We start from the raw sequence: 14,175 nt of genomic DNA on the forward strand, positions 1-14,175 counted from the left end.
GATTTGATCTGGCCTTGTTTCCAGTTATCAGAAAAGTTAATTAGATTGCAGAGGGCTGCCAAGAGAAACTTGGTTTCATCTGATCAGTTGAGATCTTGAAACCATCGTTTGCAGCCCTCTGTTGGACAAAAATAGTAATGTTTAAAATATATTAATTCCAATTACCTAATTGCATACATGGTGAAGAAAACACGCTTTCAATTCTATTCATAAACTGGCTTCTATGTGCTTTAAAGAATTATTTTATCTTCCATTTTAGTCTCTAAGCAAGCACAGGTGACAATGAAGCCTTCAACAGCAATTGGCCTAGTTGATTCAAATGTTCTAGAACATTCACAAACATTTCAACTGTTAAGACAAGGACAGACACATTCTAAACTAAAATATTTACAAACTATATTTTGCTGAAAGAAGCAAAGTCACTGGCTACAGTGATGGAGAGCAATGCAAACAAACTGCAGGGGGCGGGGGGAATGGAGACAGCCTGCAGCCTGAAACAATGACAGGATGGAAAGATCAGTGCAAAGAAACCTTTGAAACAGAACTGCTTAAAGAGCAAAAAGCCTAGAAGGGAGGTGGCTTGAAAATGGGATTTCTTTCTTCCTCTTTTTAAGGCAGTTAATAATCGCCAGGATGGGCCAAACAAATTGTTGAGAATACGATGGGCTGAAAATATTGACTTGAAATGAAGGGAAGTTTTTTAGCACCATTGAGTAAGGAAATGTCTCTGTGGCCACTAAGTGTCTTCTTTCTATAGTTTCTACGTCTTGACCACTTTTTTTAATGATTCTTGTGGTATAACTAAGAAACTGGCTTACTACTAAACAAGAACTAGCATAATATATTATTGTGATGGTAGAATAAGACCACACTGGAATGGTTGACATTATCCTCAGCAGCTAATTTTCCCTTCCAGTAAATGGATGACATGGCAGGCATTTTCTGAGTGGGCAACTATTTGGGAAATGAGCTAGCAGGCCACATCCTCCAAATGCACTTCCAGCCTCAAATCTATTTCCGAGATAACAATAATCGTGTGTGTGTGTGTGTGTGTGTGTGTGTGTGTGTGTGTGTGTGTGTGTAGAGCTATCATTTATTTATTTATTTTATTTATTTACTTATTTACTCATTCATTCTATCAATCATTTGTTTATTTTAAATGTATATGCCTACCCCCATCTTCCTGTCCAGGCAGACTCTGGCTGGCTTACTGTCATACACATACCATAAAATCTCATTTACACAAGGCCAACAAATTGGTCTAGCTTATGATGTATGGAAGAAGAAAATAATTGTCAAGGGTATCGCAGATATTAAGTCCATAAGTCCTATCAGTCTCAAATTTCTTAAGGCAGTACTGTTATGGGACTGATGGACGTTCTGAGCTAAAACTCTGACAAGATTCAGATTTCAAGGAGGCTAATTAAAACCTTGTTCAAACACACACATCTGTGGGGAAGAAGGAAAAGAAAACGGGAACAGATAAGCATAAACTGAAAGTGTTTGAACAGTTCTACAGTACGGTACTAAGATACAAGATAACTGAAAGTATTAAGTATTAAAATTATTATGAATCTTTCAATCATGCATCTTAAGTTACAAAAGTTTAATTTAAGGTGGTATCAATTACTTTTCATCAAACAGATATTACTGAGATATATTAGGTATATACACAAAGTATTGGAAAATACTAAATGTTTGTGCATGCTAGTGCTCAGTATTGATCTATATATTGTTAAAAGCTACCCAAGTTGGGAGAGTGGAAAAATAGCCTGTATTTCCTCAGTCAGATCTACTGCTTCTATTTCCATTATATTCAGCCTAGAGGACTTAAATATATTAACAGAATTCCAAAGCTTAAAATAAACTTATGTGCATAAGGCAGGCCTCAAGATGTTTTGTTTATTTAGAGCTTCTATGTGAAGTCTGGATTTTTAAAACTAAAACCATATTTTTAAAATTAGATGTTGCTTTGTTTGGACAAAAGCAGAGGGGCCAGATTGTGTTTATTATGTATATTGTAAACTATTCTATTAGAAGAGAACATATAGCTGAAATGGACCATGGCCTAATTCTAACTAAAACTTTTTCAGTGTCTTATGTAGCCCAATAAAGTGACAAGTGCCTGCTTGTATGTGTGCTGAAAGCTAAAATACCGATCTGTTTTCAACAAATTTGTGCAGCCTATTTACTTCATTTCTTGACTCTGGATATGTGTTCATGAGAAATATAATCTATAGAAACAAGCAAGCACAGCCTGTGTTTTGGTGCCCTCTATTGAATGCATACACAGGCAAGATTTCAAAAGGAATTCATTAAAAATTCAACCTACAGTAACATACAGTAGATAAGGCTGCCCCTTTTTTCCTCCTAAAAAGAAAGCAAATACTGAGTCTTAAAGATTGAATACAGAGTTAAATAATCTTAAAAGTATTACATCCATTTGATTTCAATGGTTTTGGTCCATGGATTGTTGGAAAATAATTATTCCTGCTCCTCCATAACTTATTATTCTTGAATAGGAAAAAATACAGAAACAAACTTTTATTGTATTTAAATGGAGAGAAACAAAAATGAACATTCTTGAAACAGCTGTTTTAGGTGTTACAACTTTTCTTTTACTCTGATTTATTTACAACAATGCATTCAATGACAGTTCAAAGTTACAATGGCACTGAAAAAAGAGACTTATGACCACTTTTCATAGTTATGATCTTTGCAGCATCCCCATGGTCACGTGATCAAACTTAAGATGCTGGCAACTGGTTCATATTTATGACCATTGCAGCCTTCCAGTGTCATGTGAACACCTTTTGGAACCTTCTGACAAGCAAAGTCAATGGAGAAGCCAGATTCATTTAACAACCAGGTAACTAACTTATCAACTGCAGTGATTCACCTAACAACTGTGGCAACAAATGTTGTAAAATAGGGCTAAACTTACTTAACAAATGTCTCATTAATTTCAACAGAAATTTTGGGGCAATTGTGATAGTAAGTTAAGGACTACCTGTACTTGTTTAATTCCTTTAACCATGGAAACCTGCAGGGAACCCTAGCAAATAACAGGCACAAAGTTAATTTCTCCTGCTATAAACTACTGAAAGGAGGAATTGGGTCACAAGGTAAGTTAAATACACGTTCCTAGATTGGAAGCCATTTGGGATATAAACATCAGAACTACTGTTGCCTGGAAGTCAGTTGGTATTTATGGTATACTTGGTTCTTTCTTTCTTTTTTATGTATTTCACACTTGAGTACCCATGCAAGATAGCATTGCTACACTCTGCAAGAAGAAATCAATTCTACTCCAAATCTGATAGTTTCCAGGAATTAGAGACTTGCCAGTAGTAGTGAGCCACCACTGGTGAGTCTTCAAGAAGTGACAAGGACAAAGTTCAAGACTAACTCAGCCTTCCATCCTTCCGAGGCCAGTAAAATGAATGCCCAAATTGTTGGGAACAATAGTCTGATTCTGCAAACTGCTCAGAGAGGGCTGCAAAGCAGTATGAAGTAGTATATAAGTCTAAGTGCTGTTGCTATTGCTATGAACTTTTCACCTGGGATCTGATGTGGGGAGGAGATAATGGAAATCATATAATGATTTCTCAGCAAAAGAGAGTAGTGGTTTCATAATATGAGCACAATCTTTATCATGAAGATGAGCTGACCACTTGTCAGTGTATCATTAGGTGATTAGCAAGAGGTTCAAGAAATTCCATTCTAAAGAATTTAAGAGATAAACTCAGTATTAAAATAAATATATCCAGTTATCAAGATTTATGTAATCTATAACTCTTCTTTCTCCATAAATCTTGTTTACCTAAAATGTTAGACATGTGAGCTCAGTATTACTCAAATTCAAATATTTGAATTTGTAACACTTCTATACTTTGACAAGATAGCATTATCACATCAAGGTATAGAATAGAAGATATAAATACAATATAAATAAAATATGAAGATAGCTCACTAGAGCAACTTTGGTACGGGTTCAGGAACAAATCTGACTAAACATATAGGTTTTATTGGGAGGTTTATGCTGCTGTAATTAACTAGAAGGAAAAAGCTGTGAGGCTTCTCTCTGGATGAATTCACAGAGAACTATCTTAAGAGTGTTCTTCTAGGCTGCCAGGTGGAAAATCAAACTTGCAAAACATTTGGCTGATGCCCTGATGCCATCTGAGCTGTTATTAGCAACTGGGTGGTCTTTAGTGTCTCCCGCTTGGGTGGGGGGTTGGACTAGATGACCTACAAGGGACGTCCAACTCTGATTATCTGTTAAATCTGTTAAATTTAGCAAACAAGTTATTTTGGATTTATTCCAAACTCAGTGTCATTTGGGGCAAAATTACATGTCTTATATACCATCTGTCTGATGTCATCAATGTGCTGGTTATATTCAATTAATATAACCTCAAGCCTGAACTATTTTATTGCGCTCTTCCTAGGAAGTCCTTGAAATGTGAAAAAAATGTAGCTAGGCCCAACCATGGCAAGATGGTTGATGAATGGAGCCTCTTGAGATTCTTGATTATCTCCATGTTGAAATAGCTTATTGGTTGCCAATTGTCTTTCAAGATGCTGATAATGCTATTTTACATAGCTTACAGTCAAGATAATTACAGGACTCCTGTTTCCATATAATCTATCGCATACTCCAAGTCATCCATATACCATGGATATATTTGGCATCAAAAACTAATTTAGTTTTCTCTTTGTAATTTAGGAGGTATCTCAAAGCCTTTTGTGTTTTAGCCTTCATGTGGAGATGATTTCCTTGCCTGGTCTACCTAAAGCAGGGATGTCCAACCTGGCAACTTTAAGACTTGTGGACTTCAGCCCCAGAATTCCTCAGCCAGCTTTGCTGGCTGAGGAATCCTGGGAGTTGAAGTCCACAAGTCTTAAAGTTGCCAAGGTTGGACACCCCTGACCTAAAGGTTAACAATTAAAATGTTTCAATCCATTTTGCCTAACTAATTGGTTATTGTACAGGTCATCTTCCTTTATACTCTAAAACAGTTTTCTAAAACCAAAACATCTAAGTTTTTTTTAGAAAGAAAATATAAAGCTAGTATTAACATTAATGTTAATAAATATCAATATTTAAATTTTCTGAGAATCACAGAAAAAGTCATGTGGCCGATGGTCTGTCATACTTTATCTAATCTGATGAATGTCTAATATTCAACTAGTGAAAGCTTTACTGCCATTTTTCTTTAAAAATATCAGAGAATGCTGGTTCTTTATTACCTCCACCATGATTGATTATGGAACATATTTTTGCCTTGTATGGACTTCAGCTTTAATTAAATTCTATTGCTTTTCTTTTGTATTGCTAAAAGATTAATTCATGTATTGCTATTTTAAAAGAACTTGGTTTTCAAATTAAATAACAACAATACATTATTTAGCAAATTGTTGGTTCAAAAAGGAAACCAAAAAAATTCAAAGGCAAGAAAGAGTAAAGAAAGCACGTGTGCTATGTAATCTTCCTCCACAGAAGATTAGAAGTACAAATTCATAATTATGGCCACAAGGTGGCTGCCGTGCACAAGAGATGAACTGGTATTCCAGGTATAGGAAAGTAACAACTTCATTAAAGTCAATAAGCAACAAACAACTCTCAAGTCAATCTACTCACTTTTGGAGAAATTCTTGCAATCCTTGGCGACGCTGGTCCACATGTTGAGAATTATTTGAATTAAAAAAGGGAGTTTTAGATGGAAGGTCTGGTAATTGTCTTTTAAGAAAAGAAAAGAATAATTAGTGTTCCAAATGAATACATAACTTAAATTAGAAAAGAAATACTGGATTCTTATCAAAAAGAAAAAGAAAAAAAACGGATTCATGATTTTTATGAGTCAATTCAAATGTCAGCTCTGTTCATTTGTTGTAAAGATGGCTATTTTTTACAGCCCGCCATGGAAAATAATGAATGGACAGAATTGAGATTTGTGTACAAATAGTCCTCGACTTACAACCACAAAATTCCAAAATTCCTGTTGCTAAGTGAGAAAGTTAAGTGAATTTTAGTCCATTTTTCAAACTTTCTTGCCATAGTTGTTAGGTGAATCACTGCAATTGTTAAGTTAGTTACATGGTTGTTAAGTGAATTTCACTTCCCAATTGACTGCTTGTCAGAATTTATTGGATTATCACTTTGATCCAGGAGTATTATTTATTGGATATGTTATTGGATTAAAATTATTCTGTTCTATCCCAAGAAAATGACATTCCCTCCTAAGAAAGGGTTATTCCAAGTCTGAGGATAAAGGATAAAGTAAAGTCAAGGATAAAGTAAAGCCCTTGAAAACAATGACTTAATATTTGAATTCATGGTTAGGAAAGTTTTAAAATAGTTTGATATGATACCTGCATTGATAAACTCTGATTTGTGAATTTTCACATTTGGGTTAGAAAGTATGGTTTTGTTAAGTGTCTAAACTGTCAATTCAATGAAAACGGTTCTATTTCCTGAAATTATGCTGCTTACTGAAGTGCTGAGAAATGGGAAATAGGAACAGAAAAGCAACTCTAAACATATATTCTTTTATATACAGACTATTTGACCATGCATATTGTTATATAATGCTGCTTTGAAGATGTCTTCCATCTTCTTCTGGGTCTGCCTCATGCTCTTTGACCTTCTCCTCTTTGTATGTATGCCTTATATGGTATGCAATTCCCACGTTTCAGTAAATGCTGTTTCTAAATATTTGAACTCTGATACTTGTTTTATGCTTATTTCCTCTATTACTATGTTTAAGGTATACTTTTCTCTTCTGATTACCATCACTTGTTTTTTGTTTACTAATTCTCATTATTATTTGTCTTACATTCTTGATTCATGGACATGAGTTGTTGTTGCAGTTCTTTAGCTGTACTTGCTATCAATGCTTGATCATCTGGAAAGAATAGTTCTTTGATATTATTGTCTTTTCTGAGCTTGGCTTCTTTGCTTATGCTGTCAGTGTAAAATAAATAATAGAGGTGATAAAATGCAACCATGTTTTACTCCAGATATTATTATGTAGCTTGGTTTGTTCTGAACTACACTTCTGCAAGTGCTACCGTGTTTCTCACATAATAAGGCCGGGCCTTATTTTTTTTTGAGCCCCGAAAAAACGGCTAGGCCGTCTTTTCGGGGGTGACTTAATTCCCCCCCTTGCATCCTCGCCAACAGCCGCTCCTAACGGGCGATCATGGCCAAGCACAGAGAGCTCCCTACTCCCACCTTTGCTGCAGACACCTTTTGGCACCCGCCGCTGTTGCTTTCCTTCTGCCCATTCCGCTGCCACATTTGGAGCTGCCGCTTCTGTGTTTGGAGTGCCGCCGCCATTTGGAGCTCCAAACGCGGAAGTGGCAGCTCCAAACATGACGCGGGCGATCTTTTTATTTTGGTCCGCGCAAGTTCAAAGCGAGCAAGAGAGGGAGATCATGGCGATGCCTCCATCCGAGATGGCAACCTCACTAGTGGATCACAACGTGGCTGGAAGCCCGAATCGGCGGGATATGATGGCGATCTTTTGAGCGAGAGGAAAGGGAGAAAAGAGTTGCGAGGCGAATTTGCAGGAGGAAGTGGGTGTACCCCACGGCAGGGAGCCCAAGGAAGAAGGGCTGGTAGGCAACGGAGAGCGTCCCGTAGCTCGGAAGCAGCCTAGAGACGCGCCCGGAAGAGGCGCAGATGCTGCCTTGCAGTCCCCAAGCCAACTGCGTGCGCCGCCTTTAGTTATGTGCGCCCGCGCTTTGGGCATCTCCGTGATCGCGACCCTGTCCTTTCCACCTGGCGCCCTTGCAGCTTTCTGGCTCTTTAGCAACCGGCTTCGTGTTTGGAGCACTGCCGCTGTTTGGAGCTCCAATGGCGGCATGAAGCTTCCAAATGTGGAAGCTCAAAACATGACGGTGGGCGATCTTTTATTTTGGTCTGCGCGGTTCAGAGCGAGCATGAGAGGGAGACCGCGATGCCTTGCTAAAGAGCCAGAAAGCAGCAAGGGCGCCAGGTGGAAAGGACAGGGTCGCGATCACACGGAAGCGATCATCACATGCCCAAAGCGCGGAGCGCACATAACTAAAGGCGGCGCACGCAGTTGGGTTGGGGACTACAAGGCAGCATCTGCGCCTTTCCCGGCGCGCTCTAGGCTGCTTCCGGAGCTACGCGGACGCTCTCCGTTGCCTACCAGCCCTTCTTCCTTGGGCTCCTGTCGTGGGTACACCCACTTCCTCCTGCAAATTACGCCGCAACTCTTCTCTCCCTTTCCTCTCTCTCCAAAAAGATCGCCATCGTATCCCGCCGATTCGGCTTCCAGCCACGCCAGTGATCCACTAGTGAGGTTGCCATCTCGGATGGAGGCATCGCAGTCTCCCTCTTGCTCGCTTTGAACTTCGCATGACCAAAATAAAAAAGATCGCATCATCACAGCTTTGAGCTGCCACTTCGCGCTTGAGCTCTGAAATGGCGGCGTGCACTCCAAACACGGAAGCGCCATCTCCAAACGTGGCAGCGGAATGGGCAGAAGGGAAAGCAACAGCGGCGGGTGCCAAAGGTGTCTGCAGCAAAGGTGGGAGTAGGGAGCTTCTGTGCTTGGCCATGATCGCCTGTTAGAGCGGCTGGTGGCGAGGAATTCGGCTCGCTGGGCGCTCCTAACGGCAAGCTCCCGCCCTTCCCCTCTTATTTTGCATATTTTAAAATAGGCCTAAATTTGGGGGAGGGCTTAATTTGATTTTATGCCCAAAAAACATGCTGGGCCTTCCTATTGGTGGAGGCCGTATTGTTGGAGAAACACGGTATGTAAGCTTGTATATAATCTAATAGATCAGGGCTGTCAAACTCCCAGCCTGCGGGCCGGATGCATCATGCACTGGCCACGTCCATGCCCAGTTTATCGAAGGGGGAAAAAGTCCTGATATGTCATGTGATGCTGCCATGACGACATGAGTTTGACACCCCTGTAATAGATGATCACTTACTCTATATTGGTCATTGTTTGCCATAGTAATTTCCTATCAACTCTATAAAATGCTTTCTTTTAGTCTACAAATGTGATTAAGAGGTTCTTATTGTGTGCTATTTTAGTTATATTAGCTGCATCTGTACAGTTTCTGTCTCCCCTAAAGTCCACCTGTTGTTCCGCTCATTGTGGGTCTTAATCTCATTTTTATTATTTTGGCATACACTTTCCTTGCATGTCAAGAGTGAGATGCCTCAGTATTGTGTGCACTCTCATTTGCTCCATTTCTTTTTCCATAGTAATATTATTATTGCATGTTGCCAGTCACTAGATGCAGTTTAGTTAAGTCCATGCTGCATTACAGATTCTATGTAGCTATTGATGTTATTTTCCCCAAGTGTTTGAATTATTTCTGTTGGTAGCCCATTCTGGTGATTTATAGTTACATGACTCTTTAAACAAATCTTGCCACTTGTTCAATCAATATTTCTGGTTCTAGTGCTATTATATTGTAGTCTTGCATGATACTTCATGATACTTTCCTAGGGGATTGAAGAATTCTTTGAAGCATTCTCTCCACCTTTCTATTATTTCTGATGGTTTTATTAGTGACCTTTTATTCTTATCATTAATTATTTCTGTGAGGTTATAATTCTCTCTTTTCCATATAGTTTTGACTACTTTGTAAAACATTGTGCAGGTTGTTCTCTCATTGTCTACTAAAGATTTTCCCAAGCACTCTCAGGATTCTCATTTTGCTTTCTTAATTATCCTATTGGCATCTCTACACTGTAATCTGTAGTTTATACAATCTTCTTTCTCTGATTTTACCAACATTTATACAGATAGTCTTCAACTTAGGACCACAATTGAGCCCAAAATTATGTTGTTAAGTGAGACATTTGCTAAATGACATTTCTTGCCAAAGTTGTGAAGTGAATCACTGCAACTGATAAGTTAGTAACCTGTTGTTACATGAATCTGGCTTTCCCCATTGACTTTATTTGTCAGTAGGTTGCAAAAGGGGATCACATGACCCTGGAATATTGCAACGGTCATAAGTATGAACCAGTTGGCAAGAATTTTGATCACATGATCATGGGGATGCTGCAAAGGTTGTGAAAAAAAGGTCATGTCACTTTTTCCAGCATCTTTATAACTTCAAATTGTCACTAAATGAACTATTTATTGTAAGTCGAGGACTATGTGCATAACTCTTTTTTTCAACTTTATTGCTTCTTTAGCCTCTTCATACCACTGTGTTTGTTCATTCTGCCTTTTTCCACTTTTCCTTTTTCCATATAGTTCTTCTATGATGTTAAGCCGGGGAGTTCTGTATCCTTTCCATTCATCCTCCACATTTCCCACCTCTGGTGACTGTTAATTAAATGGTGTCTTCACCTTTTGTTGTAACTCTTCTAGTGTAGCTGTTTAAATCTTTCTATATTAATTATTTTCTAATTTTTATTTTGTATTTTTCTGTTAATATTAAGATTACCTTTTTTATTAGCACTATAGTCTTGTGATTGGTATCACATACTCCACCAAGGATTGCTTTTGCATCAAATATTCTATATCTTTTTTTTTTTTTGCTTTTGCATCAAGTGTTCTGTATCTTCTTTTTACTTTTCTTAATGTGTAATTGACCTGACTTAGTAGTGCTTTCATTCAATTTATATGTCGTGAGTCTCAATGTTCAAAAAAGGTATTAGTAATAAAAAGATGGTGTTCACTATGTAAATCTAGCATCTTTTGCCCATTCTCATTCTTTTCACACTGTTCTTAGCAACACATGGGCAAATGAACTGCTCACTCCCTTTTATTACTACCTACTCTAGCACTGAAATCTCCCATTACATACAGTACAGTGTTAGCTTCCATTTTTTCCTATGCCCTCAGTGGTTCATTGAAAAATTCATCCTTTTGTTCTTCTGTGTATTATCACTACATGGGGCATATAATTGTACATGTTTCAATTTTCTCTCCAGTTTTGATTTTCAGTATTATTAGTCTGTCAAGAAGGAACATTTAAAACTTGTGAAAAATACAATTGAACAAAACAAAGGGATTAATAGAGCAAAATGCAAGCTTATAAATACAAGAAAGAAGGTCTGTGCATTAAAACATGAAGATGGTTCTCTGTGTAGAACAAGATAGGAAATGTTTGAAATAATTGGAAAATTCTATTCAGAGTTATACAAAGATCAAGTCCACTCAAAAGTAACAACACCCATGAAAAAGGAAATGTCAGATATTTTAGTGGAGGAAGTATCAAATGCCTCAAAATAAATTTTTAAAAAAGGCAAAGCTTCAGAAAATGATTGTTATGGTTGAAATGTTAAAAACTGGCGATCACAGTTTACACAAGATACTAAAGAAATATACTTGAGATACCTAAGAGATGAAAAAATACCTGATGCATGGAAAAATGCTAAAGTGATTCTTTCACACAAGACAGGGGCCAGGATGATTTTAAAAATTATCACCCAATAAGTCATCTTTCAGTCATCTATAAGGTTTTCACCAAGAGAATAGCAATAAGAATATTGAAAACATTAAATGATGCACAGCCAAATGAGCAAACAAGGTTTAGAAGTGCATTAAGAAGTAGAACAGTGGATTACTTCCAGGTTGTTCAGCAAGTCATTGAAAGACACAATCCCATGTTCTGTGCGTGGCTTTCATTGACTACAAAAAGGTTTTTGACTAAGTATTTCAGCAAGCAATATTTAATTGATCAACCAAGGCATAGACACTGCTTACATAAACTTATTACAATCTATATGAAAAAACAATAGTGACAATTTGCCATAATGATCTTAGTGGAAATCAACATAGAATGAGGTGTACAACAATATCACCTATCCTTTTCTCAGCCTGCCTTGAAAAAGTATTTTGCAAACTAGATTGGACAAAAGATAGAAATAAAAATTAATGGTGCCTAATTAAATCACTTAAGATTTGCAGATGATGTTATTTTCTTCTCACAAGATCCAGAAGAGCTACAAAGATGCATACAAGAGCTGCAAAAGCAGAAGAATCATTTGGCTTAAAAATAAACCTGAAAAAGTGCCTGGTTATGTTTAATAAATTCACCAAAGAGTGGATTTTTTTAATGACTGGAGACCTACTGTAGGTGTAGTCAGCCACTACATAAAACTTGGCCGATAGATCTTAGGTGATACTATAAAGGAAATTGAATGGTGTGTTAAATGTGGTTGGTGGGTATTTAGCAAGCTAAGCACAATTTTCAAAAACAATTTACTCCCATGACTGAAGACAGAAATTTTCAATCGGCTTGTGCTACCTGCTCTAACACATGCTGTTGAAACATTGACACTAACCTCACAATTGAGACAAAGGCTATGAGTGGTGCAAAACAGCCATGGAAAGATATATATTCAGCATTAGAAGACAAGACAGAAAGACCTGCACATGGATTAGAGAACAAGCAAAAGTATACAATATCATCAAAAGAGTAAAAGAATTGAAATGAAAGAAGCAAGAAGAACTGATGGCAGTCATAGAATGGATCCCACTTGATAAAAACCTTCCATGAAAGAAACCTAAAAGATGGATCGAATAACATCAGCAAGTGTTGTGGGCCCAATTGGCAAAAGAAAGCTCAAGACTGTATTGATTGGAAACATGTGAAAGAGGCCTTCATCCTGCAGTGGAAAGACAATGGCGATGATGATGATATTGTGTCTGAATAGTTGTTAATGTCTAGGATGCATTTTGCTATATCTGAATCTGCCCAGCCCATTCTATTTTTTGCTACGTCCCTTCCTTAGTAGATAAGTATCCTTTCTGAATTTCCTTGTTCTTTGTGTCTTATATCGGCTAGTCCCATGATCTTAATCCCTCTTCTTTCCATTCTTTCCAAAATTTCTATTTTATTTGCCATGCTGGTCATATTCAAAGTTCCTGTTTTGTATTTTGTTGCCCTATCTATTGGTCTTTTGACAATTGCTGGGATCATTTCTCATTGGATCAGTCCATTTGTATCACATGTGGATTTGTGTAGCTGTATAATAATATAATAATATAATATAATATAATATAATTAATATAATAATATAATATAATATAATATAATATAATATAATATAATATAATATAATATAATATAATATAATATAATAATATAATATAATATAATATAATATAATATAATATAATAAATATAATATAATATAATATAATATAATATAATATAATAAATATAATATAATAATATAATATAATATAATATAATAAATATAATATAATATAATATAATATAATATAATATAATAAATATAATATAATATAATATAATATAATATAATATAATATAATATAATATAATATAATATAATAAATATAATATAATAATATAATAAATATAATATAATATAATATAATATAATATAATATAATATAATATAATATAATATAATATAATATAATATAATAATATAATATAATTAATATATTTATATAATATAATATAATAAATATTATATTATATTATATTATATTATATTATATTATTATATTATATTATATTATATTATATTATATTATATTATATTATATTATATTATATTAATTATATTATATTATATTATATTATATTATATTATATTATATTATATTATATATATTATATTATATTATATTATATTATATTATATTATAATATATTATATTATAATATAATATAATATAATATAATATAATATAATATTATATAATATTATAATATAATAGCCAGCTTGCAGAGTCTGTTGCAACTTCACCAAAGCCCCTTAGCCAGGCCATTTCAGGCTGCCCTTCATGGCTGCCATAATAGTCCTATGGCACCAGGCTACGCCATAATTTAGCAATCTTAGCAATCTCTTACTTTATCCTGTTACCACCTCTCACAAGGACATGGGATTTTGAGGACTTTGAGATTTTTAATATGTAATGTTGCCAAATTAATTTAGAGTAGAATGTCTAACTCCTCAGCATCAGAGTGTGTTACTATAAGGCAACTGGCAGTTGGAACAGAGTTCTTTTCAGCTGGGGAGGGGGGAGTAGAACTCCTTAGCATCAGAGTGTGTTAATAATTGTATAAGAAATACTAATGATCTGATGGTCATTTTGAAAACTCCTTTCTTAACAAGCATCTAGAAGCCAAGAGGAACATACGTGCCAAATTTCAAATTTTGTAGACTTTATAATTCTGGAGATTTCA

The 14,175-nt window shown here is 35.8% G+C and overlaps 1 protein-coding gene across 4 annotated transcripts in view; it reads right to left on the minus strand.

Annotated features, from left to right (window-relative positions):
• SNX10 (sorting nexin 10) overlaps positions 1 to 14,175 on the minus strand; it is a 45,673-nt gene that overhangs the window by 7,898 nt on the left and 23,600 nt on the right. For all 4 annotated transcript variants that reach the window (XM_087946396.1, XM_026673616.2, XM_087946397.1 and 1 more), the window contains exon 5: positions 5,645 to 5,743. In XM_087946396.1, coding sequence (XP_087802522.1) covers positions 5,645 to 5,743 — 99 coding nt within the window. The remainder of the gene's footprint in view (positions 1 to 5,644; positions 5,744 to 14,175) is intronic.

This window comes from Notechis scutatus, chromosome Z (assembly GCF_049901735.1).
Source record: "Notechis scutatus isolate UNSWTSFEM ecotype Mainland chromosome Z, rNotScu1.2, whole genome shotgun sequence".
NCBI classification, from domain to species: Eukaryota; Metazoa; Chordata; class Lepidosauria; order Squamata; family Elapidae; genus Notechis; species Notechis scutatus.